Below are 20220 nucleotides of genomic sequence, written 5' to 3'. Positions count from 1 at the left end.
TGATTTAACGCGCGCATTTGCATCTACGTGGACGACTGTAAACAGGCACCTGGGATGCGCACGTAAATTGCGCAAGGACAGTGGCGTAACAAAAAAATCGCGGGAAGTCGGGTGGGTTTTTTGGTGCGGAAGTGGACAGGTGAGAGGTGAGTCACTGGGTTTTCGAAGCGTCGGAGGGATGCAGTTGAGGTGGAAAATAGTAGAACAGAACATGAGGGAAATATATATGTAAAATTAAACAATTTTCCAGCATGTATTTAATTTAATTTTCATTAATGTTGTTAGATTTGTTCAAAAATTTGATTTTGGAGAATTTATTTTTAATATTTTTTGTTCTGAAAATTTCAGTGTATTTAATTTTCTTGTACCTGTTCAAATTTAAAGTGAATTTAACTCAGCGTAATTTACAAAAAATACCAAACTAAAAATACATGAATACATATTTGTGACTATAATACATTTTACAAACGTACTAACGACGTTATTGTTGCGTGCTTTTTTCTCGTGTTTTTGAAAAGCTACGACAAGAATGAATTCTTTATTATAATCTTGCCAAATAATGACAACATTTAATATGATTTCGACGACCGACATGTTACTTCTATTATCCGTTCACGATCTTTATATAGTAGGGTTGGCCATGAAAATCTAGTGAGTTTGTTGGTATTCGATGCAGAAGAATAAAAATTCCCTGAACTTTTTTCGTTAGGTGATTAATATTAAAGTTGGCCAAATCGACCGCAAAAAACATCAGTCTTATCGAAAATTTTCTCAGGATCATGAATCCGTGCTTATTTTTACTGTATGTCCACCAATAACTGTGAAATATACACACTTTCATTTGGCGCCTCCACCACAAAACTTAGAAATTCCGGTCTTATAAATATTTCACCTGTCATGTGTATAGTTGGTTGCATATATACGCATTCTTTAGTTAACATTATAAAACAATTTTCTAAAGTATAACTTCAAAATAAAGCATAATAAAAAGTGAGTGTTCAAATCCACGTTATATCTGAAACTTGTATTATTTTGTTTTGACATTTAAATATAGTAGCTAAAGCTTCAAAATTTTGTAAAATCAAGCGAAGGCTATTGTTGGAAGTCCACTTTTTTCCGACTTTAAAACCATGTGATCGAAAAAACATCGTTTAGTCAGCCATGGGATTAATTAAAAAAAATATTATTGGAAAACTTTGTTAAGATCATTCACCTCTTTCTTCTCTTTTCAATTTTAGTTGTCAGTCTCGGCCCGGGGCCATCTAAATGTAATATTTTTGGATTCAGCTGTTCGAAATATATATTCTAGAATTTTTTATGGATTTTTGAGGAACTTCGAAAAAATCTCAAATTTTCAACAACCTCTGCTCATGAAATTTTTGATATTTTCAGGACCACCTTCGAAAATTAGTAAACAAGACCTTTTTATTGATCATGAAGTAAGATCCGGCTTCAGTTCTTTGAAAATTCCAACCAATTTTCCAGAAACCCTAAATGAAATACGGCACTTTTGCAAATTTTGAGAAAAATTGATTTTGAAATGGAATATTTCCAAAACTAGGTGTCGTATCGACTTGGGATTATTTTCCATTTTAGAGGCGTTATTTCTGTGTAAACGCGAATTTTTTTAATAATTTTTGACTAAAGAGTTTTTCCAGAATCGTTTTGATAGATACGTCTTTAAGAAAAATGCCACGATTACTTCGAACTTTTCAATTTTAGTTGTCAGTCTTTGTCCGGGGCCATCTAAGTGTAATATTTTTGAATTCAGCTCATCGAAACATATCTCCTATAATTTTTTGTGGATTTTTGAGGAACTTTGAAAAAATCTTAAAATTTTAACAACTCATGAAATTTTTGATATTTTCAGGACCATCTTCGAAAATTAGTAAGCAAGACCTTTTTATTGATTTATATCCCCTGAAGTAAGATCCGGCTTCAGTTCTTTGAAAATTCCAACCAATTTTCCAGAAACCCTAAATGAATTACGGCACTTTTACAAATTTTGAGAAAAATTGCTTTTGAAATCGAATATTTCCAAAACTAGTTGTCGTATCGACTTGGGATTATTTTCCATTTTAGAGGCGTTATTTCTGTGTAAACGCGATTTTTTTCATAATTTTTGACCAAAGAGTTTCTCCAGAATCGTTTTGATAGATACGTCTTTAAGAAAAATGCCACGATTGCTTCGAACTTTTCAATTTTAGTTGTCAGTCTTTGTCCGGGGCCATCTAAGTGTAATATTTCTGGATTCAGCTCATCGAAACATATCTCGTATAATTTTTTGTGGATTTTTGAGGAATTTTGAAAAATACTTAAAATTTTAACAACTCATGAAATTTTTGATATTTTCAGGACCACCTTCGAAAATTAGTAAACAAGACCTTTTTATTGATTTATATCCCCTGAAGTAAGATCCGGCTTCAGTTCTTTGAAAATTCGAACCAATTTTCCAGAAACCCTAAATGAATTAGGTACGACACTTTTACAAATTTTGAGAAAAATTGATTTTGAAATCGAATATTTCCAAAACTAGTTGTCGTATCGACTTGGGATTATTTTCCATTTTAGAGGCGTTATTTCTGTGTAAACGCGATTTTTTTCATAATTTTTGACTAAAGAGTTTCTCCAGAATCGTTTTGATAGATACGTCTTTAAGAAAAATGCCACGATTGCTTCGAACTTTTCAATTTTAGTTGTCAGTCTTTGTCCGGGGCCATCTAAGTGTAATATTTTTGGATTCAGCTCATCGAAACATATCTCCTATAATTTTTTGTGGATTTTTGAGGAACTTTGAAAAAATCTTAAAATTTTAACAACTCATGAAATTTTTGATATTTTCAGGACCATCTTCGAAAATTAGTAAACAAGACCTTTTTATTGATTTATATCCCTTGAAGTAAGATCCGGCTTCAGTTCTTTGAAAATTCCAACCAATTTTTCAGAAACCCTAACTGAATTACGGCACTTTTACAAATTTTGAGAAAAATTGATTTTGAAATCGAAAATTTCCAAAACTAGTTGTCGTATCGACTCGGGATTATTTTCCGTTTTAGAGGCGTTATTTCTGTGTAAACGCGATTTTTTTCTTAATTTTTGACTAAAGAGTTTCTCCAGAATCGTTTTGATAGATACGTCTTTAAGAAAAATGCCGCGATTACTTCGAACTTTTCAATTTTAGTTGTCGGTCTTTGTCCGGGGCCATCTAAGTGTAATATTTTTGGATTCAGCTCATCGAAACATATCTCCTAAAATTTTTTGTGGATTTTTGAAAAAATCTTAAAATTTTAACAACTCATGAAATTTTTTATATTTTCAAGACCATCTTCGAAAATTAGTAAACAAGACCTTTTTATTGATTTATATCCCCTGAAGTAAGATCCGGCTTCAGTTCTTTGAAAATTCCAACCAATTTTCCAGAAACCCTAAATGAATTACGGCACTTTTACAAATTTTGAGAAAGATTGATTTTGAAATCGAATATTTCCAAAACTAGTTGTCGTACCGACTTGGAATTATTTTCCATTATAGACGGTTATTTCTGTATAAACGCGAATTTTTTCATAATTTTTGACTAAAGAGTTTCTCCAGAATCGTTTTGATAGATACGTCTTTAAGAAAAATGCCACGTTTACTTCGAACTTTTCAATTTTAGTTGTCAGTCTTTGTCCGGGGCCCTCTAAGTGTAATATTTTTGGATTCAGCTCATCGAAACATATTTCGTATAATTTTTTGTGGATTTTTGAGGAACTTTGAAAAAATCTTAAAATTTTAACAACTCATGAAATTTTTGATATTTTCAGGACCATCTTCGAAAATTAGTAAACAAGACCTTTTTATTGATTTATATCCCCTGAAGTTTGATCCGGCTTCAGTTCTTTAAAAATTCCAACCAATTTTCCAGAAACCCTAAATGAATTACGGCACTTTTACAAATTTTGAGAAAGATTGATTTTGAAATCGAATATTTCCAAAACTAGTTGTCGTATCGACTTGGGATTATTTTCCATTTTAGAGGCGTTATTTCTGTGTAAACGTGATTTTTTTCATTATTTTTGACCAAAGAGTTTCTCCAGAATCGTTTTGATAGATACGTCTTTAAGAAAAATGCCACGATTGCTTCGAACTTTTCAGTTTTAGTTGTCGGTCTTTGTCCGGGGCCATCTAAGTGTAATATTTTTGGATTCAGCTCATCGAAACATATCTCCTAAAATTTTTTGTGGATTTTTGAAAAAATCTTAAAATTTTAACAACTCATGAAATTTTTTATATTTTCAAGACCATCTTCGAAAATTAGTAAACAAGACCTTTTTATTGATTTATTTCCCCTGAAGTAAGATCCGGCTTCAGTTCTTTGAAAATTCCAACCAATTTTCCAGAAACCCTAAATGAATTACGGCACTTTTACAAATTTTGAGAAACTTCAATTGAACAGTGGTTGACAAGACCACTAGAACTTCTTGGTCTGTTGTACTTTTTCCTTTTTTTTGTTCCTAAGGTACACATTCTCTCAAAGAACAACAACCCCAGGCAAACATTTTTATTTACACTTTTATACATAAACGCTCATATATTCCACGCTAAACACCCTCCACTCTCCTAGACGCCCAAACTCTCCCACAACCCACATGGTCCCACATTACATATTGTAAGGCGGCGGCTGATGCTGATACGGATTCGGGTTCATCTGCCTCTGCAGATGCGCCACCAGCGCCGGCGACGGCTGCGTCCCCTGCGGCCCTCCTTGCTGCTGTTGCTGTTGCTGCTGCTGCATCGCCATCATTTGCTGCCTCATCCTCTGCTGCTGCTGGAACTGGTTCTGCTGCTGCTGCTGCACCCCCGGCTGCATCGCTTGCGGCGTCTGGCGGGTGTACGGCGGCGCCGGACCCCCCTGTCCCCCCATGCCGCCCATCGTGTTCATGTTGGCGTTCATGGTCACGTTGGGCGCTTGCTGGAGGTATTGCGACCTGGGGTTCTGGGCCATGCCGCGGTAGTCCGGCTGTGGGGGTCTAGGCTGGCCGAAACCTGCAAAAACGAAAAATTGTATTTTGTAACATTTACATCGAATTTCATTTTTTAAATTTTTAATTCAATATTTGTATTAGCTTCAGATCGTCTACTTCGACGTAAAGTCTATAAAAACAGTAAAGAATTTGAATTCGTCTCTGGAATGGCTGACAAGATTAATTCGAAAATATGGTCGATTTATAAATTCTATGTTTATAAACTTGTCGCTGACGTTGCCGTTGACGTTGGGTTTTCAACCAATCAAAATGCGGTAGTGTGCAGTGCTGCCAACTTGAAGGAAAATCCCCTGAAGTAGTGGGGACATTTTTCTGGTTGGCAGCACTAAATCCACGAAAATCAAATCTTGATAGAGATAATGAGGTCATAATTAAGCCATTTAATCGACTGTTCACCGAAACCCTCGTATTTTAAATAGCTGCCATCGATTCGATTTGCAATTTTTTAATTTTGCAATTTTTCGATTTTTCACATTCTCAGTTTTTAATTTTTGTCATTTTCAATTTTTCGTTTCCTCAATTTTTCAAGTTCTCGATTGTTATTTTTCATTTTCCCGATTTTTTTAATTTTCATTTTCTTGATTTTATGTCACAAACATTCATTTTTTCAATTCTTTTATTTTTTGTTGTTTCTTTCGATTTTTCAATTTTTCGTTTCTTCAATTTTTCGAATTTTCAGTTTCTCAATTTTTCGTTTCCACAATTTTTCGTGTTCTCGATTTTTATTTTTCAATGTGGCGAATTTTTTATTTTTATTTTCTCGATTTATATCACAATTGCCCGTTTTTTCATTTCCTTTATTTTCTGTGTTTTTTTTTCCAATTTTCCAATTTTTCATTTGTTCAATTTTTCAAATTTTCAGGCTTTGAATTTTCAGTTCGTCCATTTTTCAATTTCTTTAATTTTAAATATGTCTATTTCATAATACATATTTCTTTTTTTTTTATTTTTCACTTTTTCCATTTTTAAGATTTTTCAAGTTTTCATTTTGTAATTTTTCGTTTTTTATTTTTGATTTTTCAATTTTACAATTTCTCGACTTTCAAAGTTTTCAATTTTTCGTTCCTTCAATTTTTTTTTCAGTTTGCATCAGTTTTTCAATTTGGCAATTTTTCAATATTACAGATTTTCATTTTTCGATTTTTCAGTTTCTCAATTTTTAATTTTTTCCTTTTCCAATTTTTTGTTTCCCATTTCTATTTTTCATGTTCCCGATTTTTATTTTTCAATGTAGAGAATTTTTAATTTTTATTTTCTCGATTTATATCACAATTGTCCGTTTTTTCATTTCCTTTATTTTCTGTGTTTTTTTTTCGATTTTCCAATTTTTCATTTGTTCAATTTTTCAAATTTTCAGGCTTTGAATTTTCAGTTCGTCCATTTTTCAATTTCTTTAATTTTAAATATGTCTATTTCATAATACATATTTCTTTTTTTTTTTATTTTTCACTTTTTCCATTTTTAAGATTTTTCAAGTTTTCATTTTGTAATTTTTCGTTTTTTATTTTTGATTTTTCAATTTTACAATTTCTCGACTTTCAAAGTTTTCAATTTTTCGTTCCTTCAATTTTTTTTTCAGTTTGCATCAGTTTTTCAATTTGGCAATTTTTCAATATTACAGATTTTCATTTTTCGATTTTTCAGTTTCTCAATTTTTAATTTTTTCCTTTTCCAATTTTTTGTTTCCCATTTCTATTTTTCATGTTCCCGATTTTTATTTTTCAATGTAGAGAATTTTTAATTTTTATTTTCTCGATTTATATCACAATTGTCCGTTTTTTCATTTCCTTTATTTTCTGTGTTTTTTTTTCGATTTTCCAATTTTTCATTTGTTCAATTTTTCAAATTTTCAGGCTTTGAATTTTCAGTTCGTCCATTTTTCAATTTCTTTAATTTTAAATATGTCTATTTCATAATACATATTTCTTTTTTTTTTTATTTTTCACTTTTTCCATTTTTAAGATTTTTCAAGTTTTCATTTTGTAATTTTTCGTTTTTTATTTTTGATTTTTCAATTTTACAATTTCTCGACTTTCAAAGTTTTCAATTTTTCGTTCCTTCAATTTTTTTTTCAGTTTGCATCAGTTTTTCAATTTGGCAATTTTTCAATATTACAGATTTTCATTTTTCGATTTTTCAGTTTCTCAATTTTTAATTTTTTCCTTTTCCAATTTTTTGTTTCCCATTTCTATTTTTCATGTTCCCGATTTTTATTTTTCAATGTAGAGAATTTTTAATTTTTATTTTCTCGATTTATATCACAATTGTCCGTTTTTTCATTTCCTTTATTTTCTGTGTTTTTTTTCGATTTTACAATTTTTCATTTGTTCAATTTTTCAGATTTTCAGGCTTTGAATTTTCAGTTCGTCCATTTTTCAATTTTTAAATTTTTCACTTTGCAGTTTTTGGATTTCCAGTCTACCGATTTTCCAATTTCTTTAATTTTAAATATTTCTATTTCATACTACATATTTCTTTTTTTTATGATTTTTCACTTTTTCGATTCTTAAGATTTTTCAAGTTTTCATTTCGTAATTTTTCGTTTTTTATTTTTGATTTTTCAATTTTACAATTTCTCGACTTCCAAAATTTTCAATTTTTCGTTCCTTCAATTTTTCAGTTTGCAACAGTTTTTCAATTTGGCAATTTTTCAATGTTACAGATTTTCTTTTTTCGATTTTTCAGTTTCTCAATTTTTAATTTTTTCCTTTTCCAATTTTTTGTTTCCCATTTTTATTTTTCATTTTCCCGATTTTTTAATTTTCACTTTTTCGATTTTATATCACAATTTTCCTTTTTTTGATTTCCTTTATTTTTTGTTGTTTCTTTCGACTTTACAATTTTTCCTTTATTAAATTTTTCAAATTTTCAGGTTTTTAGCAATTTTTCTTCAAATTTTCAAGTTTGATTTGAAATTTGTATATTTTTGAAGTTTTTATTTTACACTTTTTCGTTTTTTTATTTTTGATTTTTCAATATTACAATTTGTCGACTTCCAAATTTTCCAATTTTTCAATATTACAATTTCTCATTTTTTCATTTTTCACATTCTCGATTTTTAATTGTGCCCTTTTTCAATTTTCCGTCCCCTCAATTTTTCAACACCCCGATTTTTATTTTGCATTTTCCTGATTTTTATTTTTCATTTTCTCGATTTTTCAATTTTTCGTTTATTCAATTGTTCAAATTTTCAGGCCAATCGATTCCAATTCGTCGATTTTCCAATTTTAAAATTTTTCAGTTTGCAGATTTTGGGTTTCTACCCCTTTTTTACTTTTTGGATTTTCAATTTTTCGTTAAACCTTGGATTTCTCAAATTTTCGACGGTTTTATACTTCGATTTCTTATTTTTTCTTTTTTAAGATTTTTCAAGTTTTCATTTTGTAATTTTTCGTTTTTTATTTTTGATTTTTCAATTTTACAATTTCTCGACTTCCAAAATTTTCAATTTTTCGTTCCTTCAATTTTTCAGTTTGCATCAGTTTTTCAATTTGGCAATTTTTCAATATTACAGATATTCATTTTTCGATTTTTCAGTTTCTCAATTTTTAATTTTTTCCTTTTCCAATTTTTTGTTTCCCATTTTTATTTTTCATTTTCCCCATTTTTTAATTTTCACTTTTTCGATTTTATATCACAATTTTCCTTTTTCTGATTTCCTTTATTTTTTGTTGTTTCTTTCGATTTTACAATTATTCCTTTATTAAATTTTTCAAAATTTTCAAGTTTGATTTTCAATTTGTATATTTTTGAAGTTTTTATTTTACACTTTTTCGTTTTTTTATTTTTGATTTTTCAATTTTACAATTTGTCGACTTCCAAATTTTCCAATTTTTCAATATTACAATTTCTCATTTTTCCATTTTTCACATTCTCGATTTTTAATTGTGCCCTTTTTCAATTTTCCGTCCCCTCAATTTTTCAACTCCCCGATTTTTATTTTGCATATTCCTGATTTTTTATTTTTCATTTTCTCGATTTTCCAATTTTTCGTTTATTCAATTTTTCAAATTTTCAGACCAATCGATTCCAATTCGCCGATTTTCCAATTTTAAAATTTTTCAGTCTGCAGTTTTTGGGTTTCTACCCCTTTTTTACTTTTTGGATTTTCAATTTTTCGTTAAACTCTGGATTTCTCAAATTTTCGATGGTTTTATACTTCGATTTCTTTTTTTTTTCAACTTTTCGATGTTTTAATTTTTCTTTTTTAAGATTTTTTCAATTTCTCAATTTTTTTCTATTTTTCGATGTTTCGATGTTTCAGTTATCCGATTTTTCATTTTTTTTTAATTCTGGAGTTTCGGTTTGTCGATTTGTCAGTTTTTCGATTTTTAAGTTTTCCATTTTCGAATTTTTCTTTTTTGATTCTTTGATGTTTGGATTTCTCCATTTTTCAATTTTGCGATATTTCAATTGTTCAATATTTTAAATTTTAGATTTTTCGATTTCTGGATTTTTTGATTTTCCAGTTCTTCAGTAGTTCTATTTTACAATTTTTCAAATTTTGACGTTGCTAAATTTTCAGTTTTCCGATTTTTCGATTAATATATATATTTTTTTTATTTTCCCGTTTCTCGAATTCGCAGTTTCGATTTTTCAGTTCTTGAATTCTTCAGTTTTTCGTTTTTTAAACTTTAGATTTTTCAATTTTCGATTGTTTCATATATATTTCGATTTGTGAATTTTTCGAGTTTTCAGTTCTTGTATATGTATTTTTATTTTTCGATTTTTCAATTTTTTTGAGAACTCGATTTACCGAGATTCGGATGCTTCGATGTTTTGATTGTTTCAATTTTTGAATTTTTCGATGTTTCGATTTTTCGTTTTATCGGATTTTCGATTTATCGGTTTTTCATTTTTTTTGCTTTTCGGATTTTCAATTTTTGAATTTTCCGATTTTTCAATTTTCCATTTTTTTAAATTTTCAAGTTTTGACGTTTCTGAATTTTCAGTTTTCCGATTTCTCAATTAATCTATTTTTTGGTTTTCCCATTTTCGACTTTTTCAGACTCCAGATTTTTCAATTTTTCGGTTCTTCAGGTTTGCAATTTTTCCGCTTTTCGATTTCCCAATTTTTCAATTTTGGGATTTTTTTGTATTTCGACTTTTGGATTTATCACGTTCTGGATTTTTAGATTTCTCGACTTTTTACTTTTTGGATTTTCAATTTTTCGGTTTTCACAATCTTTCAACTTTTCGAAATTTTAAGTTTTCATTTTTTTTCAAGTTTGGCTCTCCACGATAAAAGAAAAATCATCACAACCGAGAAAGGGCGGGTGGGCGGGGCTTATCGCTTATATTTTGCCTTTTTTCTTAATATTATGTAGTCGTCTTTTCAGAACAAGAAACTTAAAACGTGTTTAAAATGGTAAATTCTTGTAGGCAAATATGGATTTTGCAATTAAGCCCCGCCCCTTGATCTGACAATTGAGAATTGAAATCGGGGCGGGCATGGGTGGGGCCTAATCTTTGGCATTATTTTTTTCTTAATATACATAGCATTCTTTGAACAACACGATACTCAAAAATAAGTTGTTAATTTCTCGTAGAGAAATAAGGATTTTACAGTTAAGCTCCGCCCCTTGGCTCATGACGAATAAAAAAAATCATCACAATTGAGATACCGAGGGCGGGCGGAGCTACATTTTGCCTTTTTTTTTCTTAATATGTGTAGACTTATTTCGACAACAAGAAACCCAAAACATGTCTAAAGGGGTAAATTTTTGTAGTAATCAACTTAAATCCTCCACTTTTCTTCTACAACCCCTTTAAATATGGCAAAACTTGAACATCAAAGTTACTATCAACGCCAACTCGACAACGGAATTTATAAACGACAATTTTCAGCTCTAAAATCACTTGACTGAAGGTTTGCTTTATTACGTGCTCCGGATCTAGTGTGAAAAGTTACTAAAATCTCCGCAGAAAAAGTAGTTCTAGCCCTAATTTTAAATTAAGTCCATTCGGAAATGTACATAAAAGTAACATAAAATAAGGACGCTTATTCAAACATAAAAACACAATCGAAATTAACTGTCGGTAATGCTACCAACATAAAACTAGCAAGAAATAACATTTTAGCAACAGCTACTTAGGACTTTTGTTGCGGTAAGGTTTTAGTAACAAATACACGCTCCTGCATTGTCAAACGACTTTTAACTACCAAAACTCGTAAAGTCGCTGCAAAATACACAAAAAACTTATTTCATTCCAGAAAAGTCCAGCTTATGTTGTTACTTGCAGCACAATTCTCATTTTCCGGAACAATAAACGGACTTTCGCTTTAATGAACTTTTCCGTGAAACTGCTGTATTAAACTTAGCCAAACTGTGGCGTTTTGGGATCAATTTAAACATTACCTTGTTGCTGCCCTGCGAACATGTTGGGCTGCGAACTTTGCATCATTTGCTGACCTGCCGCTTGCATGTTGTTTTGCATCATGGTGTTGGGGGTGGCGGCGTAATTGCCGTAGGACTGGTTCATCCCGGCTTGCATGGAGCCGTATTGCTGCGGGAACATGTTCTGGAAGAAAAATTACAACAGGTATTTAACAAAAAAACAACATGCTTTACCATTGTGGCGGCAATTCAAAGACGATGTGCACTCAAACGAGAATTTGTTAACTTACAAATTTTGTTATTCTAGTTAATTTTGTAGCAGATTCGTGCTGTCATTCTTTGAAAATTTGCTCATATAAATAAAAACAAAAGCTGAAAGCTGGTTAAAGTGACTTGATTTCAAGTAGACAAGGTTACTTGTTTCCCAAATGCAATAAAACAGGTTTTTTCCCGGCGCATCCAGCGATTTACCTGGTTCTGCTGCATGGCCCCCGGGTGCTGCTGGCGTATCGGCTGCCTCGGGAACTGTCGCATCTGTCCGTAATTGGCGGCTTGCGGGCCCGGTCCTTGCGGGTTTTGTCCCCCAGGTCCCATGAACTGATTAATGGGATGCCGCGATCTCAGCAGATTAGAAAGCGCCTGTTTCGACTGATTAATCTGAGGTCTTTCGAAGCGGTTAACTGCAATCACCAAAAACAGCAGCGTCACTATGAATTCCCAAAAACAACAAGAAAACACCCTCACCGTTGGCCATCTGCGGCGGGTAGTAGCCCTGCTGTTGTTGCTGTTGCTGCTGGTTGTACCACTGTTGCTGGTTGCTGGCGTTGCCGTACTGCTGCCCTTGCTGGGGCATGCCCGGGCCCTGGCCGTAGTTGGGCATGTTGTGCATCTGCGGGTTGGGGCCCGGGACCTACAACCAAACATTTCACCGTTAACTAACCCACAATAATTTATTGCGTTTGATAAAATCACCTGCAAGGGCAGTCCAGGTTGTCCTTGTCCCATCTGGGACTGGTTCATGCCCATCGGGTTGACGTGCAGCTGCCCCGGCACGCCCTTCGGTTTCCTAGTCTTGCGCTGGCCCTTTCCTCGCCCTTTGCCCACGGCCGCCGGGCTCTGGTCCACGGACGACGGAGTGTCGGCCTTCAGGTCACAGTCCTTTAGCTGTAGGTTATATCGTACACAAATCTACACGTTTAACTACCCGGTGCTCAAGGATTCTAATCGATTGATCGAGTACATCATTCAGCACCAAACACACACTAGAAAAAATGCGCTACAACTAACCGGTTTGTCGGGGACGGGCTCCAGGTCCTCGGGGGGTAGAGACGGAGGGTCTAGGTAGTGAGATGCCGGACGCTGGAGGTTATGAGTGTGGTACTTGAGGAGGCGATGGGTGTCTTCGCCCGCTAGAGGTTTTCGTTCGAGGCGGACGGCACCGAACCACGCCCAAGAGAGCGGCGTCGGGTTTTTCATCCCTTCGAGGATGTCCCAGCTGCTGACGCGTTGCTTATCCGTCACCTGGTGCGAAGGCGAAATTAAGAGAAATTTAAAAGTGTTTCGAACTGGATTTTGGGGTATTACAACTGTTCCTGTACAAATCTAGGAAAGACCTGTTGTCACAGATAACACAATAACGTCATGGTAAAATATAATATGTATTTATTGTGGGTAACACGATATTCGTAATCCACGTACCTGGAAACCATGTTTTTTGTCCAAACTGTCAAAACTGATCTTATTTCCTTTACTATCAGTTACCCAACCTATAGGTTCCACCGCGATGACTTCTGTTACGCTTCTGGGTAAAGGCAAAAGTTGCCTGATATGTTGTAAAGATGCGTTATGTCGCTCCCCTACTTCTTTCTTCAATTTTTTCATTAGGTTCTGGTACATCTTTCGACCATCATCCTAACAGAAACACATTCATCTATAGAAAAGTAAACAAATCCAGTTTTTTGAATAAATTATAAAATTTGAATTTGCGAATTTTATTTTTTTATGAAAACACCCTATAAGTTTAAATAAGGACACGTGTATATTGCTAAACTATTATTATTATTATTATTACTATCAAAAGCGTATATTTTAAGTGAGTTTTACATAATAAAATTTTGAATTTTAGCAAGGACAAGAAAAAAGACAAAAAATCAATTAAAAAATAGAAAAAGTGTCACTACAAAATTACAAAAGAGTAAAAAAGCACAACAAAAACATAGCAAAAAAAAAAAGGAAAAAAAAAGAAATCGCTGCGAAATGAGAATTTTTTAAAATTTCAAGTATTTCGATATTTCAACGGTCGATTCTGGACAAACGGTTGCAGGTATCAAAAAACCGAGGCCGGATTTGAGTAAAAAGCACAACAAAAACACAGCAAAAACGGAGAAAAAAATGAAAGTAAAAATTGTGACAAAATGTGGGAAAAAAAGTGACAAAAGCGACCAAAAAAGACGAAAAAACAACGCGATTGATCGAACGTGAATTCGACAGAACTTCCCTTACCCTTGAAGCGCAATCCAACAAACCCCGCTTCTCTGAAAAATTATAAAATTTGGTTTTGGTTTTTTATTGTGATAAAATTGAAAAATCGAAAAACCGAGAGGTCGAGAAATCGAAAATTCGAAAAATTGAAACATGAAACAATTTAAAAATAGGAAAATCGAAACATCAAAAAGTCGTAAAATCGAAAAGCCCAAAAAAATCGAAAAAGCAAGAAATCGAAAAATTGAACAATCGAACATCGAAATCTCGATGAATCGACAAAATGAAAAACCGAGAAGCTGAAAAATCAAAAGATCGAGAAATCCAATCACCAAAAACTTGAAAAATCCAAAATTTAAAAATTCGAAAAACTGAAAAATAGAAAAATTGAAAAATCAAGAAACGGAAACATGAAAAAACTGAAAAATCCCAAAACTGAAATAATGAAAAACTGATAAAACGATAAATCGAACAATTGAAAAATCGAAGCACTGAAAAATCGACAAATCGAAAAGTCAAAAAATCCCAAGTCGAAAAACTGAAGAATAAAAAATTGAAAATTCGAGAAATCGAAAGTCGAAAAATCTAAATGTGTATTGAAAAATTCGGAAATCGAAAAATTGAAAAATCAAAATATCGGAAAATTGGAAAAGCGAAAAAGATCGAAAAACCGAGAAATCAAAAAGCCGAGAAGCTGAAAAATGGAGAAATCGAAATAGCCCAAAATCGAAAAATTGAACAATCGAAAACTCGATAAATCGATAAAATGAAAAATGGAAAAATCTAAAACCGCGAGAAGTTGAAAAAATTAATAGATCGAGAAATCGAAACATCAAAAACTTGAAAAATCGAAATCGTAAAATTAAAATATCTGGAAATTGAAGAATCGAAAAATTGGAAAATCAAAACATCCAAAGTTTTAAGAAATCAAAAATTGAAAAATCCCAAAACTGAAATATTGAAAAACTGATAAAGCGATAAATCGAAAAGTCAAAAAACCCCAAGTCGAAAAATTGACAAATCGAAAAACTGAAGAATAAAAAATTGAAAATTCGAGAATTCGAAAAGTCGAAAAATCTAAATATGTACTGCAAAATTCGGAAATCGAAAAATTGAAAAATCAAAATATCGGAAAATTGGAAAAGCGAAAAAGATTGAGAAACCGAGAAATCGAAAAGCCGAAAAGTTGAAAAATCGAGAAATCGAAATAGTCCAAAATCGAAAAACTGAAAAGTTGGGAAATTGAACATTCGAAAATCGAAATCTCGATAAATCGATAAAATGAAAAATCAAAAAATCTAAAACCGCGAGAAGTCGAAAAATCAAAAGATCGAGAAATCGAAACATCAAAAACTTGAAAAATCGTAAAATTAAAATATCTGGAAATTGAAGAATCGAAAAATTGAAAAATCAAGAAACGGAAACATGAAAAAACTGAAAAATTGGAAAATCAAAAAATCCAAAGTTTTAAGAAATCAAAAATTGAAAAAGCCCAAAACTGAAACATGTATTGAAAAACTGATAAAACGATAAATCGAAGCACTGAAAAATCGACAAATCGAAAACTCAAAAAAAATTCGGAAATCGAAAAATTGAAAAATCAAAATATCGGAAAATTGGAAAAGCGAAAAAGATTGAAAAACCGAGAAATCGAAAAGCCGAAAAGTTGAAAAATCGAGAAATCGAAATTGTCTAAAATTGAAAAATTGAAAAGTTGGGAAATTGAACAATCGAAAATCGAAACATCAAAAACTTGAAAATTTTAAAATTTAAAAATTCATAAAAGGAAAAATAGAAAAATCGAAAATCTGAAAAATCACAAAACTGAAATATCGAAAAACTGATAAAACGATAAATCGAACAATTGAAAATCGAGAAATCCGTGGTCGAAAAATCGAAAAATTCGTTAATCGAAAAACGGAAAAACCAAAAATCAAAAAACCGAGAAATCTAAAAGTCGAGAAGGTGAAAAATTGCCCAAAATCGAAAAATTGAAATTTCGACAAATCGATAAAAATTAAAACCGGGAAGTTGAAAAATCAAAAGATCGAGAAATCGAAACATCAAAAACTTGAAAAATCTAATATTTAAAAATTCAAAAAACTGAAAATTATAAAAATCGAAAAATAAAAATAGCCGGAAATTGAGTAATGTAAAAATTGAAAAATCGAGAAATGGAAACATCAAAAAATCGAAAAATTCGTTAATCGAAAAACGGAAAAACCAAAAAATCAAAAAACCGAGAAATCTAAAAGTCGAGAAGGTGAAAAATCTAGAAATCGAAATTGCCCAAAATCGAAAAATTGAAATTTCGATAAATCCATAAAATGAAAAACCGAAAAATTTAAAACCGGGAAGTTGAAAAATCAAAAGATCGAGAAATCGAAACATCAAAAACTTGAAAAATCTAAAATTTAAAAGTTCAAAAAACTGAAAAATAGAAAAATCGAAAATCGTAAAATAAAAATATCCGGAAATTGAAGATTGTAAAAATTGAACAACCGAGAAATGGAAACATCAAAAAACTGAATAATTGAAATGTCAAAAAATCTAAAATGTTAAGAAATCAAAAAATTGTAAAATTCCAAAATTGAAATTTCGAAAAACTGATAAAACGATAAATCGATAAATTCGTTAAACGAAAAACAGAAAAACCAAAAATCAAAAAACCGAGAAATCTAAAAGTCGAGAAGGTGAAAAATCTAGAAATTGAAATTGCCCAAAATCGAAAAATTGAAATTTCGATAAATCGATAAAATGAAAAACCGAAAAATTTAAAACCGGGAAGTTGAAAAATCAAAAGATCGAGAAATCGAAACATCAAAAACTTGAAAAATCTAAAATTTAAAAGTTCAAAAAACTGAAAAATTTGAAAAATCCCAAAACTGAAATTTCGAAAAACTGATAAAACGATAAATCGAACAACTGAAAAATCCAAGCACTAAAAAATCGAGAAATCGAAAAATCAAGAAATCCGAAGTCGAAAATTGACAAATCGAAAAAGTGAAAAATGAAAAACTAAAAAACCGAAAATTTATACAAAAATTAAAAAATCCCAAAACTGAAATATCGAAAAATTGAGTAATCCAAAAAGTGAAAATCGACATTTCGAAAAATTGTTTGCAAATTGTTATACAATTTTGATTTTTTTTAAATTCATAAATCTGGATGCCTAGGGTAAAAAAAAATCAACACGGATTCATAAACCACAAATGGAAGAGCAGGTTATTTTATAAAATTTAAACATTCACTATTGTAAAATTTGGGTATGACGTCATTCCATTCTTGCTGGGGGATGATCAGACTAATTGTGGTTAGCGTCCTACCGTTTACACGATATTCTTAAAACATACAAAAATTTGACAAGAATCGGTCCGGTAGTTTTGGAGATTATCTGTGTACTAAAAATCGACACAGACGGCGAACAGGTAGACAGACAGACAGACGGAAACGGGAGACCTATTTTTTCGTACTGTAGGGGTCATGAAACGTCGAGAAAACATGGAAGCACAACTCGATTACAATATTTCCTTAGCTTACGCTCGAGAAGTAACAAAATAAGAAAGGCAACAAAATTACAATGAAAAAAGCGGCAAAATATCCCTTACAAATAAAAGGATAAAAAAGAGCTACAAAAAAGCTACCAAAACATACGGAAAAAAAAGTCAAAAAACAACAAGAAAAGTGATAAAAAAAGGCCACAAAAAGTGATAAATGACAAAAAAAGACGTCAAAAGAAACGAAGAGTATTTTATAAAATTTAAGTGCATAGTATTTACTTATCAAAATTTTGACTGACGTCATCAAATTGTTGGTGGGAGTGATCAGACAAATTTTGGTTAGCGTATTGGAATCTACCGATAGTCCCGAAATATATCGCGAAATTCACTTTCTCATACTCGACACGTTACAAAACCTCTAGAAAAAATTTCCAGAGACCTTACAACATAAATTTACACCGCCACTTACACCACCCCAAAACTCACTTGACTATCCGTAGCCAGCGCCGAATGGATCAGTGTAGCCAACATATCCAAAACCGTCGTAAAAAGCTCGCTATGCGTATGCAGGTCGATCAACCCATTGGTCACCAGCTGCACCAACAAAAGCGCCCAATCCGTGGTGGCCGATGGGTTCCTCTGGAACGCTTCGAACACCCCACCCACCAAAGCGAACCTCAACTGCAGCCCATCCAAGGTCCTCTCGTTGCTACAAATATCCTGCAGATTGCCATCGCGCGCCAGTTGCACCAGCTGCGATAACTGCTGGTGCAACGACGACAGCAGACCCTCCCTCTGCCCCTCTTCCTGCCCCTTCAGACAAGTGAGCACCAAAGTCAAGAACGGCTGATGACTGAGCAAACTCTGGTTGTCGCTTCCGCTGCGGGCTTTGTTCTTGGGCTCTTTGCACCACCCGCCGGACTCCAGCACCTGCCCGGCCACCTTCAGCACGCGACCTTGAACCGCACTGTGCAGTTTGGACACCAGAGGCGCCACCAGCCATATCGAGTTCTGCTGGCGGTTCTGGTTTTTGATTTCGGGCTTTTTCTCGTCGCCTTTGGGGGAGTTGGAGGAGGGGCTGGTGAGCTGGAACACGTCGATGGCGGCTTTGGCGACCGTGTCGAGCCACTGGGAGTGCTCGGGGGTGTTGGGGGTGAACTGGTTGAACATGAGTTGGAGGTCTAACCAGGACATGCGCAGAGTCCACTGCTCTAAGTTCTGTCAACAATGATACATTAGAGTCGAATTTTATTATGAATGAAGTAAAGTACTTCTAGAATTCTGCTGATCATGCTCTTCTGGTCCAGTTCTTCGATGCTGCTTCCGGCGTCTGGGTAACAAATCATGTGTAAGAGCCTCTGGGCTTGCGAGTGTGACAACAAGGGGTCGAGTAAGGTGTCAGAGTCGCACAATTCCTCTGGGTGACATAAGCACCGTTCCAGGACCCACTGTTGGGAGCAAATTTCTCTCAACACGTGGCAAGCGAAAGCTGATAAGGAAGCGGTGCTTTCGGCATTTCCGGTGCTCGATTGCCTATAATCAGAAACGATTTGTTTATTTTTATAATTTGAGAAATTAGTTGGGAAATAAGTGAGTCACGTTTATTATCACAATACATTGGTGTGTACGTCTAGGTGGAGAGTTATTTACATGATATAGTACTACCAACTAGTAGCCAACGTTTCTGAGATAAAAATATAGTTTCTCAGTTATTTGTTTTAGAAAATAGTAAACTCAAAAAAGTGTAAATAATAATACTAGTTTTGAAATTTCTTTGTTTAAATCTTCATAGCAAAATCTCATGTTTTTTACTATTTTATAAAGCAAATACGTTGAAACAATTATAGTTAAAATCACTAGAGATTGGTTTATTAGATGTTTGTAAAAACACAATGTGCTATAACCCCCTTAACTATGTCCGAATTAATGGCCATGAACTTTATTTTTGTTTTTAACATAATTACTGTATTGTTTAGGCTTGGTTCTCTGCTTTATATGCATTTTAACAATAAAAAAAAAAATAACTGGTTTTTGAGATCTTCAGCCATATGCAAGATTCTGTTCCTCAAAATGGATTCAGTTAGTTAAATTTTCTTTATGAAACATTAACCACCTGTTTTGTAATGTTAGTAACTGTGATTTCCTATGTGTTACGAATGAAACAAATTTTGTAAATACAAAATTTAAATATAAAATCGTACATCAGATTTTTAATTACATAACTAAGATATATGTTCACTCAAGCACTTATAAAATGCGAAATACTAACCTTGTATGTTTTTTAATAATACTGGGTGTCTGGAAAATGACAGATTAACTCCCCGCTACCCTCTTCAAAGTAAAAAAATCCGTCTCACATTTTGGTGAAGTTATAATGTTCTATTTTTCGAAAATTCAGTCCTGACCTGTTTTTGAGTTAATTTTAAAACAATCTTCAGGTTCTATACTTTGCCTATTTTTCTTTATATTTGTAGTTATCTTCTCACAACAAGAAACTTAAAACATGTTTAAAATGGTAAATTTGTACAGGGAAATATCGATTTTGCAATTACGCTCCGCCCCTCGCTCTGACAACCAATGAAAAATTCATCACGATTGAGATCGAGACAGATGGGTGGAGCTTCTCTTTTGGTTTTCTTTTATGAAACGATTACTTAAGAACATATTTCACATGGTAATTTCTCGTAGAAAAATAAGGATTATACAATTAAGCTCCGCCCCTCGGCTTACGACGAATAAAAAAAACATCAGAATTGAGACAGGGTGGGTGGGCGGGGTTTATATTTTGCTTTTTTTTTCTTAGTATACATAGCTATCTTTTCACAACAAGAAACTTAAAGCATAGTTAAAATATTACATTTTTTCAAAGAAATATGG

General features: G+C 32.6%; 1 protein-coding gene across 1 annotated transcript in view; it reads right to left on the bottom strand.

Moving 5' to 3' along the window:
• Positions 1-4525: 4525 nt before the first annotated feature.
• Positions 4526-20220, bottom strand: part of LOC135133793 (mediator of RNA polymerase II transcription subunit 12) — a 41996-nt gene continuing 26301 nt past the window's right edge. The window contains exons 12-20 of the mRNA XM_064062313.1: positions 18615-18876; positions 17830-18561; positions 13061-13273; positions 12650-12883; positions 12335-12526; positions 12107-12272; positions 11834-12042; positions 11384-11546; positions 4526-5025 (exon numbers count right to left, since the gene is read on the bottom strand). Coding sequence (XP_063918383.1) covers positions 4640-5025; positions 11384-11546; positions 11834-12042; positions 12107-12272; positions 12335-12526; positions 12650-12883; positions 13061-13273; positions 17830-18561; positions 18615-18876 — 2557 coding nt within the window. The 3' untranslated portion in view covers positions 4526-4639. The remainder of the gene's footprint in view (positions 5026-11383; positions 11547-11833; positions 12043-12106; positions 12273-12334; positions 12527-12649; positions 12884-13060; positions 13274-17829; positions 18562-18614; positions 18877-20220) is intronic.

Source organism: Zophobas morio, unplaced genomic scaffold (genome assembly GCF_036711695.1).
Source record: "Zophobas morio isolate AGI-343-1 ecotype UQ-CSIRO unplaced genomic scaffold, CSIRO_AGI_Zmor_V1 ptg000022l, whole genome shotgun sequence".
Taxonomy (NCBI): domain Eukaryota; kingdom Metazoa; phylum Arthropoda; class Insecta; order Coleoptera; family Tenebrionidae; genus Zophobas; species Zophobas morio.
This window is presented reverse-complemented; position numbering and strand designations above follow the sequence as displayed.